The following is an 18,649-nucleotide window of genomic DNA, read 5'->3' on the forward strand; positions in this document are numbered from 1 at the left end:
ACCCATCAGGGTTTACTTCCTCTTTAAATTACTAACCCAAAAAACACACTGAGCATGCCCAGAAACATCCAAGTGCTGTTCACATACAAAAAGAAGAAAAAAAACGTGCTGAGCATGCCCAGACCAACCCAAATGCAGCTAGCACAAAATAAGCCACCCCCCTGTCCAAAATTAAGCACATCATCCAGCATGCTACAAAATTAAAGATGGGACAAACACCCCCCGGGTCCGGGGGGACAAACAAAGAGCCCAACATGGGCAAAAGTTATATAACACATACCATTGCAGTCTACAGGACTACAACAGGTCTACCTGTCTACAGGTCTACCTGTTAATTTTGCTAGTCCCCACTTGGCTGTCTTATCTTCTAGTTATTGGCCTTAAAATGGGTATGGGGGCCCAGGTCGCACCCTGAGGGACATATAGCACATCACCAATTTGGACAACCCCAAAAATGAAACAATGGAAAATTGCTGGAAAGCTAATAACTTGGGGGGGGCGGGGCTTTACGCTGCCTGTTCAAAGATGTACGGCTTTAGAGAAAAGTTACAAATCTACACTGCAGCTGCAAGATCTTAATACCCCAAAAAATAAATAACCTGCCGTCCCCCATACATGGCTTAAAATGGGAACCCCCACGTAAAAAATCCCACCCCAAACGGAAAAAATATTGTGCCCCTCCCACACACTAACAAACCCCTAGCCAAACACACAGCAAGCTAGCTCATGGAAATCCGGTTAGAGGGGGAGACAAGAGCATTGTAGAATAGAGTGTGGAGTTCCCCTTTAAAAGCAAAACCTAGCCCAAAGAAATCATATGCATTAGAGCGGGAAGGTTAAATGCCCTTTTAGAAGGAGCTAGAGTTGTGAGAGTCTTTTTATATAAATCTAACAAGGTGCATGTATTTGGCACCTACATACACTATATTACCAAATATATTGAGACACCTGCCTTTACGTGCACATGATCTTTAATGGCATCCCAGTCTTAGTCCATAGGGTTCAATATTGATCGTCCAGTCAAGATCTTCCACCCCAAACTCGATCATCCATGTCTTTATGGACCTTGCTTTGTGCACTGGTCCAAATCATTTGGTGGAGGGGGAATTATAGTGTGGGGCTGTCTTTCAGGGGTTGGGCTTGGCCCCTTAGTTCCAGTGAAGGAATCTCTTAAGGCATACCAAGACATGTTGGGCAATTTCCTGATCCCAAATTTGTGGGAATAGTTTGGGGATGGCCCCTTCCTGTTCCAACATGACCGCGCAGCAGTGCACAAAGAAGGTCCATAAAGACATTGATGAGCGAGTTTGGGGTGGAAGAATTTGACTGGTCTTCACAGAGCCCTGACCTCAACCCAATAGAACACCTTTTGGATGAATTCGAGCGGAGACTGTGAGCCAGGTCTTTTTGTCCACATCAGTGTCTGACTTCACAAATGCGCTTCTGGAAGAACAGTCAAACATTCCCATAGACACCTAAACCTTGTGGACAGCCTTCCCAGAACAGTTGAAGTTGTTATAGCTGCAAAGGGTGGGCCAACGCAATATTGAACCCTACGGACTAAGATTGGGATGCCATTAAAGTTCATGTGCATGTAAAGGCAAGTGTCCCAATAATTTTGGTAATATAGTGTATGTTTACAGAGCTTTTAGAAAATGTTACCAGCTGGTCTATCACATCTCTAATAGTGCAATTAGAATGTATTTATGCTATAACAAGGCATAGGCCAGGACTGTTCTCTAAATATTGATTGATAGTGATTGACAATTGGGAAGAATACATTACCTTTTCACATTTGTAGTAGCTAATTGAAAACATGTCCAAGACAAAGAATCTTCTTTTCCAGTTTTTCCTCTGAAAATAAGAAATACAAAATAACTTTTTGTAATTTGAGTATTTTGGTGATCAAAGCAGAATTAAACCCACCAAGTTAATTGTTTCCCAAAAGAAAGCTCCAGTTGGCAACGTTCAATAAATATTATTAGATCCCTAATCAAATACACTAATATTGTGCTCTGCTGTTTTCATCTACTTTCAGACTACTCGATAATGACTTTGTTACAATGTTGATACTTTGTATTTTTCTTAAAACAACAATAAAAATATATTCAACCTTACTTTCAGACTACTCAAATGGCCGGTGTCGTATCTTATCTCGTGTGCAGCACTGTGCCAACTGCAGATCTCAATAGAGACTAAAGCCGCGTACACACGGTCGGAGAATCCGTCGGAATGTGTCCTATCGGACCGTGTCGTCAGATAATCCGACTGTGTGTGGTATGCATCGGAATGATTCCGTCCGAATCTCCGTCGGACCCAATTTTCCAACATGTTGGAAATATTTCCCGACCAAATGGGCCGGTCGGACATACTCCGATCATGTGTAGAGAATTTTGATCGGACCAAGTGCCACACATGCTCAGATCAAATTCCTACATCAAAGCTATTGGCTACTAGCCTGAACGTAGTCCCATCGTAACGAAATGACTTCATCACGTTCTGAAAGATCGGATTTTTCGACAACTAATGCCACGTACACACGGGCGGATTGTATGGCGTACTTAGTCCGTCGAAACACATTTCAGCGGACAATCCGCTCGTGTGTGGGCTTCAGTGGACTTTTTCAGCGTGCAGTCCGGAGTACTAAGTATTTCGGTTTTTTCGAAATTCTGTCCGTCGTACTTTGGTTTCAGCGGACAATACGGTCGTCAGTATGCTAGTTCGACGGACTAAGAATGGCGCATGCCCAGAAAGGATTTACACGGCGGAAGGGTGCTTTGCTGTGTCTTGGACTTCCTATTTCTAGTCCCGTCGTACGTGCTGTACACGTCATCGCGCAAGCTTTCAAAGGACTGTTTGTGTATCCGTGTGTGGTCAAGTCCGTTCAGTGGAAAATACGACGGACTGTCCGTCGGATTGTATGACGGACTAAGTACGCCATACAATCCGCTCGTGTGTACGCGGCATTAGTCCGACCGTGTGTATGCAACAGTTTCGGACACAATCCGTCAGACTAAATCTGACGGACAAAATCCGACAGATTTGGTTGGCAGAATCTCCGACCGTGTGTACAGGGGCTTAGAAGGCACCGTCCTTGGTGGATAAGATGGTTTAGTGAGCTCCAGACGGTTTTACCCCCTTCATGACCAGAGCATTTTTTGTGCGGTCATGCAACACTGTACGCAAATTACATTTTTACCATTTTTTTTCAAATAAGTAGAACTTTCTCTGGGTTTTTTTATTTATTTTTTTAAATATAAACGAAAAAAGAAACAATTTTGAAAAAAAAAACGATATTTTCTACTTTCTGTCATAAAACATATCCAATAAAATCAAAATTTAGGCCAAAATGTATTCTGCTACATCTTTCATAAAAATAAAAATAAATCCCAATAAGTGAATATTAACCACTTGCTGCCCGCCCACCGTCAAATGATGGAGGGATTGGTGCGGCTCTTGTTCTGGGTGGACGTCATATGATGCCGCCCCAAGATGGGCGTGCTGTGTTGCTAGGACACTGCACGACCCCGATCACTGATGGGCACTGATAGAGACCTACCAGTGCCTATCAGTGCTAATCAGTGCCACCTATCAGTGCCCATCAGTGTGGCATATTAGTGTCTCCTCATAAATGCCACCTAATCAATGGCCATAAGTGCCACCTCATCACTGCCCATCAGTGAAGGAGAACAATTACTTATTTACAAAATTTACTGACAGAAACAAAGAAAACCTTTTTTTTCCCCCAAATCTTTTTTTTAAGGGCTCATTTACGCTTGCTTTGGCTTCAACACAAATTAAAGTGCTTACCACTTCAACACGCTTTTATGATGTGTTTTTGCTTCAGTGGTGCTTCGATGAAGCTTTGGTGAGGCTTCCTTCAGTGATGCTCTTTTGAAGCTTGGCAGATGCCCTGTGTGTGTGTATATTAGACATGTGTGCCGTCAATAAATTTATTTTGTTCTGTTCCATTTCATTTTGTATGAAAATTAATTCATATTTCGTAATTCGTGTCCGAAATTCAATTCGGATTCGTACGAAATACGAATTTTCGTTACATTCATAAACTTTTGGTAAAATAACGAAAGTTCGTTATGATGAATTTATCATTATGAGGGGTTCCCACCATCCCTGTGCTGTGTTGACTTCCTCTGATTGGTGAACAAAACACCAGTCACGTTTCTGTTGTAACGGAATTTGGATCCGAAATTCTTTAACGAAATTTCGTATTTTGTATAAAATTCGTAAGCATAGAAATTCCCATAGGGTTCCCACCATCCCTGTGCTAAGTTCCCAGGTCTGAGTGTACACCCGCTGTGCCCATTATGAGGGGTTCCCCCTATCCCTGTGCTAAGTTTCCAGGTCTGTACACCTGCTGTGTGTCCATTATGAGGGGTTTCCACCATCCCTGTGCTGAGTTCCCAGGTCTGAGTGTACGCCCGATGTGCCCATTATGAGGGGTTCCCATCATCCTTGTGCTGACTTCCTGGGGTTTTATCTTTTAGGTTAGTTAACTTTTTGTAACAATAACGAATTTTCGTTATGATGAATGTCTCATTATGAGGGGTTCCCACCATCCCTGTGCTGACTTCCTGGAGTTTTATCTTTTAACTTTGTTAACTTTTCGTAACAATTATGAATTTTCGTTATGAATTTGGATCCGAAATTCATGAACGAAATTTCGTATTTCATACAGAATTCGTATGCATAAAAATTTGTATTTCGGATTTGTACGAATTATCGGAAATTCGTACGAATTTTCGATTTGCACGAAACTAATCGCACATGTCTAGTGTATATCTCATACTTGCAATTTCTCCAAAACAAACCAAAGCTAAAGCTGAATTAAAGCCTCTAAAAAGCTGCAGGTGCTTCAAGCAAGCTTTGCCATAGAGTTCTATGGAGGCTTTGAAGATGCTTTGAAGCTACATGAGGTATAATTTTTGAAGCAAAGTCGACGCAATGCAAAGCTAAAGCAAATTTAGTGACAGGGGGGCTTTAACTGATGTTCAGAGAGCTTTAACAAAGCCTGTCTGAAGCCTTGTTTTGAAGCAAGTGTAAACTAGCCCATAGTTAAAAAAGAAAAAACCCAGCAGTTATTAAAGCGGAGGTCCACCCTAAAGTGGACCTTCCGCTCATCGGAACCCTCCCCCCCTCCGGCGCCACAATTGGCACCTTTCAGGGGGGAGGGGGGTGCAGATACCTGTACAGTACAGGTATCTGCACCCACTTCCGGGATAGCTCTCTGCGGAAAGGGGCGTAGATTACGCCCCTTTCCGCAAGTGCCCGCCCCTTTCCGCAAGTGCCCCACTGCCTGCTGGGAAACACACAGATCCCAGAGGCAGCGGGACCGTCCTTATTGCGCAGCGCGACTCGCGCATGCACAGTAGGGAACCGGGAAATTAAGCCGAAAGGCTCCATTTCCTGATTCCCATACCCAAGATGGCGGCGGCAGCACCCGAGAGACGATCTAGAGATCGGCTTCGGGTGCCGACATCGCGGGCGCGCTGGACAGGTAAGTGTCACTATTTTAAAAGTCAGCAGCTGCAGTATTTGTAGCTGCTGGCTTTTTAAAAAAAAAAAAAAAAACGCGGAGTCTCGGCGGACTCCCGCTTTAAATACCACCAAAAGAGCTCTATTTGTGTGAAGAAAATTATTAAAAATTTATTTGGGTACAGTGTTGCATGACTGCGCAATTGTCATTCAAAGTGCGACAGCACTGAAAGCTGAAAAATGGCCTGGGCAGGAAGGGGGTGAAAGTGCCTGGTATTGAAGTGATTAATTGGTTTGTGTTAAAGTTATAGCGTCTACAAACTATTGTATATATATTTGATAATTAATCAATCCTGATGTACTATTCTCATTTCATGAGGCCCTTAAAATGGCAGAACAGTAGAAATACCCCCCAAACGACCTCTTTTTGGAAAGTAGACAGTCCGAGTTAAGCCTCATAGACACGATCGGTTTTTCCGCAGGAACTTGTCTTGCATACAAACGGCAAGGAATTGTCGGCCAACAAATGCGAACGTAGTGACATACTACGTATTTTTTCAGCTCTTTAGCGCCACCCTTTGGGCTCCTAGTAGAAGTTTGGTGAGTGTTGATTCGCACTTTTCATTTTGCGTTTTTCAGTTTGTTTTTGAACGGCCATTCATCAACCAGCCATGTTGCGGAATCGGCGGAGATAACGTGTTATTTATTATTGGCTGTGGAGTTATTGCTTTGACCCAAGTCCAGTCCAAGAACAGGAGGATTGCTTGGACCACAAATTGGTTGCTTTATTAATCGTGACCAATTATATCATATGTCTTTGCTGCAGGAGCTCCAGGAGAATAATCCGGATGATTTTCAGAATTATCTCTGGATGACGGACCCCTGCTTTCACCAACTCTTGGCATTGTTGACCCCTAAATTAAGAAGCAGGACACATCCATGAGGCTTTTATTTTATTTTTGGGTTGACTAATTATTTGATTTGGTATATTTTCTATATTTTTGGATGCATAGAATGCACTTTTGGTTAAGTTCTATTGGCAGATAGCAGGTCTAATTTTGTTTTCTTTTTTAATGCACAATAAAAAAATTGTGGTGAATAATACTTGGCTATCTGTTTTACTTCAAATGACAGTATGTGAGTAGGCAGTTACATTTTAAAAAATACAATGTAAAATTAACAAGGGACACAAACATAGTTGTATCTTTGATCTTAAAAACTACAGGATAATGGTGTTGTGGTAACTTGAACCAAAAAAATAAAAAAATAACAAGCATAATAATATTAGTCTTGATATCACTAGAAAAAAAAAAGCCTTTCAAAATCTGTTTGCCATAACTCTATTAGTATCACCAGCAAAGCAGCTTCATTATTATCCCATGAAAGAAGAAGAGAATATGCGCTGCATTTCCAGATTTCATAATTTGCACAAATGTTAATTTTCAATTACGAACGTTATTTTACAAGACCGACCGCTTCCTGCTCGTCTTTGCTTCCGAGCATGTGTGTTTGTACTTTGGCCTTTTGTCTGATGGACTTGTGTACACACATTCGGAAAATCCAACAACAGACATTTGTCTGCAGAAAATTTTAAAGCCTGCCATCCAACATTTGTCCAAGGAAAATCCGACAAAAATTGTCTGGAGTGTACAGACGGTCAGATTTTCCACCAACAGCCTGTCATCACACATTTACCTTCAGAAAATCCGATCTCTATGGGAGATTGGGTGGCACTGTGAAGTCTCAGGGGCACTGTAGTACGAAAAAGGAAAGTTGGGGGCACTATGGGAGCTGGGGGACACTGTGGGAGATCAGCAGCTGGCTGCAGCCCCGGTGGTCGAGAACCACTGATCAAGGTGACAGCCACACATCACGCTCCTTATAATAACAAAATATTTTTCTGTCTGCACCTCTGTCTGCCTGAGCTAAAGAACCTATTGCTTCGGCCCCTGCACAACCTATGCATTTTAGTAATGGAGAACGACACTGTACTTAAAATTACTCACTCTGTGTGATTACAAGAACAACTGAATTGCCAGCATAAATAGATGACAGTTGGTTTTCCTCTTTTAGCAGCTGGTTTTGCGTGTACTGACATATGCCGCGTACACACGATCAGACTATTGACCGGACTTTGCAGCGGAGGTCCGCCAGACTTTCCGAATGAGCGGACTTGCCCACACAATCCGCCAGACTTTTGAAATGAATGGACTTACCCACACACGGAGTAAAATCTGTACATTTTGAACGTGCCTCCAAGTAGACGGGACTAGCGCAGGAAGTCAATGTCGCCGCCTCCATCGGCGAGATTGACACCCCGCAAGCCCCGACACCTGGTATGGATTTATAGGGGAACCCCAAAGCCAAAATAACGGCGTGGGGTCCCCCCAAAGTCCATAGCAGACCCTTATCCGAGCACGCAGCCCGGCCGGTCAGGACCATTCACAAATGGCAACGCAAGCTCGTGCATGAGCAGGGGCGAGCCAGCTGTGGTTCTTTAGGAAGCCTTTATGATGCTCTCATATTATTTTCTCTTTAAGACGTTCTGGAGCTCCTTTTCCCCCCATTTTCATACATGATGGTTGCAGGTGTCACCTTTAGCTTCAAGTTTGTATCACTGGCTTATTGGTTAGCGCCTTAGCCTTAGCACCTTAGAATAATATCGAAATTCGTCCAATTCAGCAGGAGCCAGCCAAATTTCAGTTTGGGTGTACCACTCAGTCCTGCTGGAAAACCACCATTCAATTAGCACTTGCAGCCAATAGCCATATTGGGGGGGAGGGGGCAGTCCCGCTGTTAGAATACAATAGCACAGTTTGGGAAATCATTGCACTCTATGTGTATACAGCGCTGGGTTCCCTGGTTTGAATCCTGCTCAAGATACAGTGGGGAAAATTATTATTTGATCCCCTGCAGATTTTGTAGGTTTGCCCACTTACAAAGAAATGAAGGGTCTATCATTTTTATCATAGGTGTATTTTAAATGATATAGACAGAATATCAACCAAAAATCCAGAAAAAACACAAAAAAAAAATAAAGTCAGCATTTTTCTTCCTCCAAACATGGCGAGTCCCCCTCCTCAAGAAAGCATATGTACAGCCATACTAATGAACATCTAAATGATTCAGAGACGGATTGTGAGAAAGTGCTGTGGTCAGATGAGATTAAAATTGAACACTTTGGCATTAACGACTTGAGTATTTGGAGCAAGAAAAATTCTGACTCTGACTCTAAGAACACCATCCCTACAGTCAAGCACGGAGGTGGAAACATGATGCTTTGGGGCGGTTTCTCTGCTAAAGGTAGAGGCCAACTTTGCTGCATTGAGAGGCCAATGGAAGGGGCAATGTATCGTAACATTTTGGGTGAGAACATTCTTCCCTGAGTCAGCACTGAATATGGGTAGTGGATGGGTCTTCCAGAATGCCAATGGCCCAAAACATACTGCCAAGGCAACAAGGAGTGACTCAAGAAGAATCACATTAAGGTCATAGAGTGGCCTAGTCAGTCTCCATACCTTAATCTTATAGGAAATTTATGGCGGGAGCTGAAACTTTGAGTTGCCAAACGACAGCCAAGAAAGCTTAAGGAGTTAGAGAAGATCTGTAAAGAAGAGTGGACCAAAATCCCTCCTGAGATGTGTGCAAACCTTGTCACCAACTACATGAAATGTCATACTTGCCAACAAGGGTTTCTCCACCAAGTACTCTACTGAGTCATGTTTTGCTTGCGGATCAGATACTTATTTTACTCACTGAACTGCAACTTAATTTATAGGATTTGTTTGTCAACTTTTTTATGAACATGACAGCTGTCAAGGGAACTTGGTTCACATTTTAGACCTTTACCCAAGGAAATGAAAGTGTATGTTTACCTGAACTCTTCTTTAGTTTTGGATAGAGTAGTTTTAATTTATAGCATTTGTTTCCTTGGTGCAAACTTTACAGTAGGCCCAGACCCAGTAACTGGCAAAACGACCCAATGCTAGGGTTTGCTACACACAGCCTGCAAAACAACACTATCCAAAACTAAAGAAGAGTTCAGGTAGACACACACTTTCATTTCCTTGGGCAAAGATCTAAAATGTGAACCAAGGTCCCTTGACATCATAAATAACAGCTGTCATGTTCATACACTACCTACTGGAATTTGATTTGCTTTTATGTGTTTTTCTAGATTTTTGGTTGATATTCTGTCTCTATCATTTAAAATACACCTATGAAATTACCCTTAATTTCTTTGTAAGTGGGCAAACTTACAAAAATCTGCAGGGATCAAATAATTATTTCCCCCACTGTATATCTGCATTGGGGATTTCATGTTCTACCTGTGCTTGCCTTAGTGTGCTCAAATGCATGTGCAATGAGGACTGATAATTGTAAGTTCCCTGAGGTCCGAGACCGGTGTGCATTAAAAAAAATGTAAAGCACTGTGTAAATTGTCAGTGCTATATAAAGACCTGTAATTATTAGGAATATAGACGCTGTGGGAAAGTGGAGAGTGGTGAGGTAACAGCCTTGTTTCTGCACCTGAGATGTGGTGTCACCTTGTCACTATGTTGTGCAAGCAACTCTACACATGATATATATCATATTTGTACTTCTCTCATTATTTATGGCACGGTAACAGTTCCCTCATTACTCATAGCACATGAACCTTCCTGTCATATGCGGTGAAGGTTTATCAATCTTCTATCTATATTTCTGTCACTGTGACATCCCTGCTGAACCCCTGTAACCACATAAAACAAAGATGATGACAAGAAGATTTACATATTAGACACACCCTTCCAGCAGGATCAACTGACACATTCTGATCATTATCAATCACATGCCAATTCCCAGAACACACAGATGCGTAAAGTATGTGCAAACCCAATCACTAAAACCTTATGTAAGCTTGCACATAGTAAAGTGGCCCTGTCACCACAAGATCACTTGTCGATTAAGCCAAATCTGTAAAAGAAGAGGCTATATACCAGGCATATGCAATTAGTGGACCTCCAGCTGTTGCAAAACTACCCAGTCCCATCATGCCTCTGCCTCTGGGTGTCATGCTTGTGGCTGTCAGAATCTTGCTATGCCTTATGGGACTTGTAGTTCTGCAACAGCTGGAGGTCCGCTAATTGCATATCCCTGCTATATACTTACCTTTCCAGTAGTCTATGTATTGAATGTTGCCATTTCGCTGCTCCTTGGCGGATTTTGGGTGCGCAAAATACCTACTCCCACTCTTAATACAATTTCAAAAGTCATTTTCAATAAATTTTCAATCATTTTGAAATCATGTGGCATTCCTCTTGCTGAAAGCTGTGGGTCGTTCTGTAGTGTTGTACAAACCGGCAAGAGGAACCACAGCAGAAGGAATGCTGATGATTTATACATAATGAAAATGACTTGATATTGATATACTGTATATTGTATATACAGTACTGTGCAAAAGTTTTAGGCAGATGTGAAGAAATGCTGTAAAGTAAGAATGCCTCCAAAAATATATATTTTAATTGTTTATTTTTATCAATTTACAAATTGCAAATTGAGTGGACAGAAGAAAAATCGAAATCAACTCAATATGGGAGATTTCTCGCTTTGGGAGATTTCCTTTTACTTCCTGTTGTGTCTCTAGGGCAAGAAGCAAAGGTAAATTTTCTCAGTGGTACACATGTAGAACCCTGTCACAGGGGTCTGGGGTGTAATCTATTTAGCTCCTTCAAAGGTTCCACACTGCCTTTCGATTAGCTGTAGAAGTAGTAAAGAGTGGTGTAGTCTGGGAGAAGAAGAGTAGTTAGGGATGTGAAAAGCATGACCTTGGCCCTCGTGGATGAACTAGGGCCTTGGCAGAGAAGATGTAAACTTTCCATGAAGCGGTCATCCCTTTCAGGGAAATGCTGCCTGTACTTTGCTTAGTGAGGAGTACCCTTTTAGTAGGCAAGAGTTCCAGACTTGACCAGCCATGAGGAAATGAACCATATTAAAAATGAATTGTTCTCTTGCAAAGATACCTTCAGTAGGAGGAGTTCACACAGGAGTTTCTTTATTCCTGCGGATTACAAGGAGCATGTCCAGAGTCTGGCACATTCAAGAAACTGGTGATGGCCAAGAGAAGGGGGTCAGCCAGCCTTGCATTAGCAATGAGTTCCTCGTCTGGACCATGTGTCTTGTAGCCCATGACAAACCTGTGTGCAACCATGGCATCTGGTGGCCCTGTACAACTAAGATGTGACAAGTAAGGGTGAGTTTCCTGATAAGGCCAGTAGGCTAAGAAGAGTAGGCCAGAGTAATGGGAGAAGTTTATAACATTCCTTGGTGCAAACTTTACAGTAGGCCCAGACCCAGTAACTGGCAAAACAACCCAATGCTAGGGGGCGCTACACACAGCCTGCAAAACGACTCTATCCAAAACTAAAGAAGAGTTCAGGTAGACATACACTTTAATTTCCTTGGATAAAGATCTAAAATGTGAACCAAGGTTCCTTGACATCATAAATAACAGCTGTCATGTTCATACACTACCTACTGGAATGTGACTTGCTGAAAGTGCATGCTGGTAAAAATGTGAATTGCAGGAAAGAGATTATAAGGGTGGTACAGTTTTTCAGAACAGGTGGTGACCTTAGTCATATACACAAATGATTTACACAGTGAAACACATCTGTGAGCATGAGGACTTTTTCTTATGTATTTATGAACTGAGAAAGAGGCTGGGAAGTGTCAGGGTTCTTGAAGCAGGGTCACAGATCAACAGAGTGGGCACAAGAGGGCCTTAGTTTCCCTTATCGGTGTAGTTTTAGGTAAGACGGCACATGCATTTTTCCCATTGCTCATGACCCCACAATCACCTGGAGCGCTGGGCGGTGTCACTGCACATAGCTGGCTGCTTGCCCTTCTGCGCTACAACTAATGAATGGAATATTTCAGCACTGATAATCACCCACACGTTGTAATTAAAATTCCAGTGTAAATAAGACCTAGTTAATGACTTAATTATAGCTGTGTTGTATTTAGGTCCTAAAGCTTCATACAGAACAGAAAATGTGACAGGAACTGGGGCTTTATCTTAGGATGCAATGGGGGAAATGTGTCTGGAAACTGGGCACTTTTTACACTCTGAACTTTTTTCATTTGACTTTCTTTAAGGTAAATACTTAGGCCGCGTACACACGGGCGGACTGTTCGCCCAACTTTGTCCGCTGAACAGTGTTTGGGCGGACAGTCCGCTCGTGTGTGGGCTTTCAGCGGACAGTTTCAGCGGACAGTTGGACGGACAAGGTTTTTCGGAAATTCCGAAAAACTGTCCGCTGAAACCTTGTTTGAGCGAACAGTCCGCCCGTGTGTAGGCTTGTTCGTCAAACAAAGTTGCGCGCATGCTCAGAAAGGATTTTCACGCCGAAAGCTATAATGCAGTGTATAGGACGTCGTATTTTTCGTCCCGTCGTACGTGCCGTTCACGTCATCGTGCACGGTTTCAGCAAACTGTTCGTCCGTCGTGTGTGGCCATGTCCGTCCATGCTAAGTTTGAGCGGACTGTTTGCCGAAACTGTTGGACGGACAAAGTTGGGCGAACAGTCCGCGCGTGTGTACGCGGCCTAAAAGTAGAATTCCAGGTTTACTTTGACTCTAAATAATTAATTTGGGCCAAACTGGCTCTAACAAACTATTTCCACTGCTATGTGATGCACCCGCTGTATGTGTTGTAATATACTCTAGTAATAAAAATACAAGACTAAATGGTGAAAGCCTTTCAGGCCGACGAGATTTACTTATAGCAGCAAGATGGGAAGTTACCTGTACTGCTGCCAGACAACAACACTGCGTACTGTATGATGCTGATGCTACTACAGTATAGTACATTAGTACATGATGGTTTGGGTCATCACTGGAGTATTCATGACTGAGGGACACACAGAATGCAGAGGCTCAGGTTATCTATCAAGCATAAACACTTGGTCCTCTCTTCCCTTTCCAAAATTGACCAGACAACAACATATTATTTGCAGTCGAACAGCCATAGCAGCCTTTTTATTACAAAACAAGTAAATACAACAATCAAAAGAAGCAATTGTAATGCATATAATACAATCAATGCATAACAAATAAACAAAACCTCAGCTTAATCCTAGCTGGTATAAGGTCTTTGAAGGCCTACTCACTCACAACCAACCGGTTGTATCTGCCACCCCATGAAAGGCCCCAGCCGCAACTTACTCGGCTTAGAGACAATTAACACTTACTATTTACTTACTACCAGATACATCCTACTTAAAACCCTAATGTTACCACTGTATTGTTAGGAAATGACACCCATACCTCCAAATGGGCACAACCAATAATTCTCCAGTATTTCATCCAGCACCGCCTTCAAAGACCCAATAGACCTGCGACCTGGTACTATGACTAGAAATAAATGAACCCATAAAACTGAATAGCCATTTAAAACATACGGACTGACAAAAACATACTACATGTACCCCCGTACCTCAAGAAAATTATGAAGCTCCACCAGACCAAAACAAACAAGGGAGGGAGGGTGGGAGAAACCTGTCTGACTCTGGGACAAGCTCCGAATAAGCTTTTGACAAGATGCCCCTCCTCAGACCCTCCAATCTGGTAATCAGAATACATCTTTCAAAACATCACACCACTAAATACTCTGCCTCTTCTGCATGGCCCAGTCATGCTGGCCCTCCTCCTAGTTTCACTCAGCTCCAGGTCATATACTATAAAGTAACCAACAGTTTTCTTGCTCTTTAAATCTCATCTCTTCAGAGAGGCCTATCCACCCCTCACCTAAAAACTGTACATATATTTTCTCCATCAGCCCCCCACAGTTTTAAGCTTTTGTATTTCTTGGCCCTCCTTCTTAGATTGTAAGCTCTAACGAGCAGGGCCTTCTGATTCCTACTGTATTATACTGTATTATAATTGTACTGCCCTTATGCTCTTATGTTGTAAAGTACTGTGTAAACTGTCAGGGCTATATAAAGCCTCTATAATAATAATAAAATAGCCTGCACCAGATTAAAAATTTTCTACTGCCTCTCTCAGTAACTTTAGTGACATGTGCAGCAGATTTGGGTAGTTCCTAATCGTGTTGCTTTCACAAAGTTGCGCTAGTATTCACCAAATTAAAAAATAATTACCTCCAGTTTTTAGATAATGAAACAAGAAGTGTAACGAAAAGGGAAACAAATACTCCACATAGTGTGAACCCATGATAACAAATGAAATGTAATACAATTGGGAACACTCATATTTGAATGGATAAACAAGCACTTGTATTAGACAGTAGGGCAACGCAATGGCATCAGCAGGGCTCATCCCGGCGCGTTTCGTCAAAGGAGACATCATCTGCTGTAGTTACTGTGTTTCTATTGGGGATAAACCCCCAAATGTTTAAATGCCAAGCAGTGATTGAAATTGAAGCCTCCAACGTATTGCCACAAACACTTCCTGTTTAGCAAGATGGCGCTGGCACGTGCGTTCCAAGCCTCACTCTGAGGTAGGCTGGATATCACATTAAATTCTATGGGACAAACTAACGCGGGTCGAGCCTCACATTGGTCAGCATACTGAACAACCACATTGGTCAGCGCGCCGAACGTCCGCATCAGACATCAGCATTAGTCCCACCCTGATGGCATCAACCAGACCACCTGCGGGTCAAGTCGCTAGAGTGGGCAGAGCCTGATGGGGAAGCTGGGACATTAGTTCCCCATCAGGTCTAGTCTCGCCTTCTAAATGACAGCAGGCAGTGAGCAGATTCTATAGCCAATAGCAGGCTTTCAATTACCTAAGGATTCATCCACTGTCTGCTATCAATCCTAAAGGGAGCAGACCTGATGGGGAACTAGTGTGTGTGAATCCCTATCAGGTTCCACCCACCCAGTTACAAGACTCCTATGTTTAAAACATCTAAGGCCCCTTTCAAATTAAGGTGTGATTATCAGTTTTTCAGGCAGACATGATTGGACTATACATTCATCCAGTGGGTGTAAATGGCTTGTGTTTGTTTACACCTATCTACCTCCAATCCGATGAGGTCTGCTTAAAAGAAAAAAATGGAAGGGGATCCGTCCCTCTCTGTCTAGGCAGAGTGGATCGGAGGACAGGTGTAAACGGACAGTGGTGGGTGGTGGGCACGGGTTGCCATCCCTGCTGGGCTCTAGTGGGCACCATTGATGGGTCTGCACTGATAATCAATGCGCTCATTATCAGCGCAGACCCCCCCTGTCAGGACAGCCGCTGATCGTCTCTCCTCTGTCAGCACGAATAGAGGAAAAGCCGATAAACAGCACTTCCTGGTTGCGATGTGACCAGCTGTGATTGGACACAGCTGATCACATGGTAAAGAGCCTACGTAATAAGATCTTTACCTAGAGGTGCTGTGTGTCAGAGTGACACACCACAGTGTCGATCGCAGTGCGTGGCTTATCCTACTGGATGTCATATGACACCCAGTCAGGATAATACAACCACTCTGTGGCCATCATTCTGCATACAGTGGGCAGCAAGTGATAAAAGAGTAACATAAAAAAGCCAGTGGATATTAAATACCACCAAAATAAAGCTCTATCTCTTTCTAAAAATTGATATGAAATTAATTTAAGTACAGTTTGGCATAACAGAGTAACTGTCAGTCAAATTATCACAGCACTGAAAACTGAAAAATGGATTGGTGATGAAGGTGTATTACAGGCTAGTAGTCAAATGGTTAAGCTATATCTATGCAGTCGTGGGTGCACAGTTGGCCAAGGGGCATAATGGAATGATTTGCAAAGCTCTGTCCACTTTCTTAAATTGAGGAATTTTAGCACTACTTTAGTGGAGGCCTTTTTTATTACAAGTCCACATTATCATAATCTCTGTTTGGTTATACTGTCTTTTTCTTATAATTTCTTTCTGGTTTGCATGACTGGGGTTGTGGTAGGGTAGTGAGTTTTTCTACGAAAAGGTTTCCTTTTCTTCTCAGTAAGGTGGGAGGAATGAAAAACAGAAACAAAAAATACATATTAATAAAATCCCTCAGCAACCACAAGGCAAGGCTAGAAGTTCAAGCTGACACCGGTGGGCTAGTGCCTCAGTTTTTACCACTGCAAAGTGTAAACCAAAAATATCATAATTAATTATTATGCACAGACCCAATAGGTTGGTTTAAAAAAAAATAAAAAGACGACATATCCCTTTAGAAAATGTAAAAAAAACTTTTCATATGCACTACCCTGCACTATAGGATTAATCTTCATTCAATGTTCTGCTCGGTCTGAACTCGTTAGTAAACACCGTTTGCTGACTTGTACCTACAGGTAAGCATATAATAAAACTTACCTGTAGGTACAAGGAAACATACACCATTTAGGAGATGCAGCCTGTGACGTCACTGTGACTGCGCTCTGAAGGAATGGCATACTGAGTATGCCATACCTTTAGAGCGCTGTGCCGCAATCATGGATCCTGTGTGTGGGAGGGAACCTGAAAGGAAGACGGGTGAAGATAGAAGCCCTGTCAGAAGTGACAGTACACCACTGGGGGGTTTCGTTTTAATGTAAATCTCTTATAATGTGCTGGTATGCAATGCATACTAGCACGTCATGACATTAACTTGCAGGGGGTCTTTTTTTTTCCACACTTTACTACCGCTTTAAAGACTGAGTATGAACTATAACATATTTATTATTATGCTGTACAAAGGTTCCAGGGAGCAAGGCCACTCATTGGGCTTATTCTGATCTCCAGAATGAAAAAAATCCTACATCTGTTCCAACAGGTTACACATATAGCACAAAGGCATAAATACAACATGACCTCAAACTAACTTGAGGGAAGTTCAAAACTAATCTCAGAAAATATTATTTTACTGAAAGGATAGTTGATGTTTAGAATAAATTTCCAGCAGAGGTAATGAGCCAGTCAACAGTAAATGGCTTCAAACATTCTTTGGACAAACATCTATATTCAGACAAAAAAAGTTAACGAAAAAAACAAACAAAAACAAAAAATAACACTTTCGTCACTGCCTTCACTTTTGTTTCATTGTAAAGGGTATTCTTCCAACTGGCCACCAATGCAAGGGGCATTCTTCCCACTGCCCACCAGTGTAAGGCGTTTTCTTCCCACTGCCCACCAATGTAAGTAGCATTCTTCTCACTGACCACCAATGTGAATTCCTTCCACTGGCCACCAATGTAAGGGATATTCTTACCAATGACCAGCAATATAAGGGGCATTCTTCTCACTGGCCACCAATGTAAGGGGTATTCTTCCTACTGAGCTCTAATGAATCGGTTTAAGCAAAGGTTCCTTGAGACCTGAAAATTATTTTGAGGCTTCCTCTGGGGAGGGGAGGCTTAGAAAGGCTACAGTGCTACTTGTTCATTGGCCAAACCTATAAGGCAGGGTGCACATGCAGGGGTCGCAACTGTGACCCAGCCCCATGCTCCAGGGGGCCTGTGCAGTCCCCTGTACACCTGGATAGGAAAGACACAATGTGTCATTTACCAGCCCATGCCTTGTTTTAATGAATTGAGTCAGTAATCCATACCGATCATTGCCTCTGTTCATTCATAACCGAGGCATGGTAAACTGTGTGTGTACAGAGCTTTTCCTGTCCATTCATTCTGTGTTGCTGAGGCTGCAGAGAAGATTGAGGGCTTTGTCCTCAGTCTCCTTTGCCTGTCTCAAAGATGAAACAGAGGTCTGTTTAGACCCCTAAACTCTTCACCAAAGTCCCCCAACAGGCTCCTAAAGAAATTGTATATAAATAATAAAAAATTAATAAATAAGATAAAATGGTAAAAAAATTGTTCAAAAAAAAAAAACGACTGATACCAGTGGCGTAACTACCAGGGTCGCAAAGGTCGCACCTGCGACCGAGCCCTGGCATTCCACCACCATGTGGGGTTTTGGCTGGCAGTCAGGGGGGCCTTCAGGGTTTCTTGCATTCAGGCCCTGAAGGTTCTAGTAACTCCCTTGCTGTAATGTGTACCTCTGTCACAACTCACTCGTCAGCGATTGAGACTCTGCAGTGGTTCAGCCAGTGAGGGAGCAAATTCAAGTAAGAAAGGTACCAGTTACATTTTAGCCACTGGCCAGTATCACACTGCCTTTAGTACAAAATAACAGAATTTTCATTTCAATGCATTTTGTCTCAAAAGTACCT

The 18,649-nt window shown here is 42.5% G+C and overlaps 1 protein-coding gene across 1 annotated transcript in view; it reads right to left on the reverse strand.

Moving 5' to 3' along the window:
• PLEKHA2 (pleckstrin homology domain containing A2) overlaps positions 1–18,649 on the reverse strand; it is a 155,725-nt gene that overhangs the window by 47,607 nt on the left and 89,469 nt on the right. Inside the window, exon 8 of the mRNA XM_077469962.1 lies at positions 1,786–1,854. Within this exon, the coding sequence (XP_077326088.1) occupies positions 1,786–1,854 (69 nt within the window). The remainder of the gene's footprint in view (positions 1–1,785; positions 1,855–18,649) is intronic.

The sequence above is a fragment of the Lithobates pipiens genome, unplaced genomic scaffold (genome assembly GCF_037356315.1).
Source record: "Lithobates pipiens isolate NorthernLeopardFrog02 unplaced genomic scaffold, aLitPip1_a1.2 Scaffold_8, whole genome shotgun sequence".
In the NCBI taxonomy this organism is placed as follows: Eukaryota; Metazoa; Chordata; class Amphibia; order Anura; family Ranidae; genus Lithobates; species Lithobates pipiens.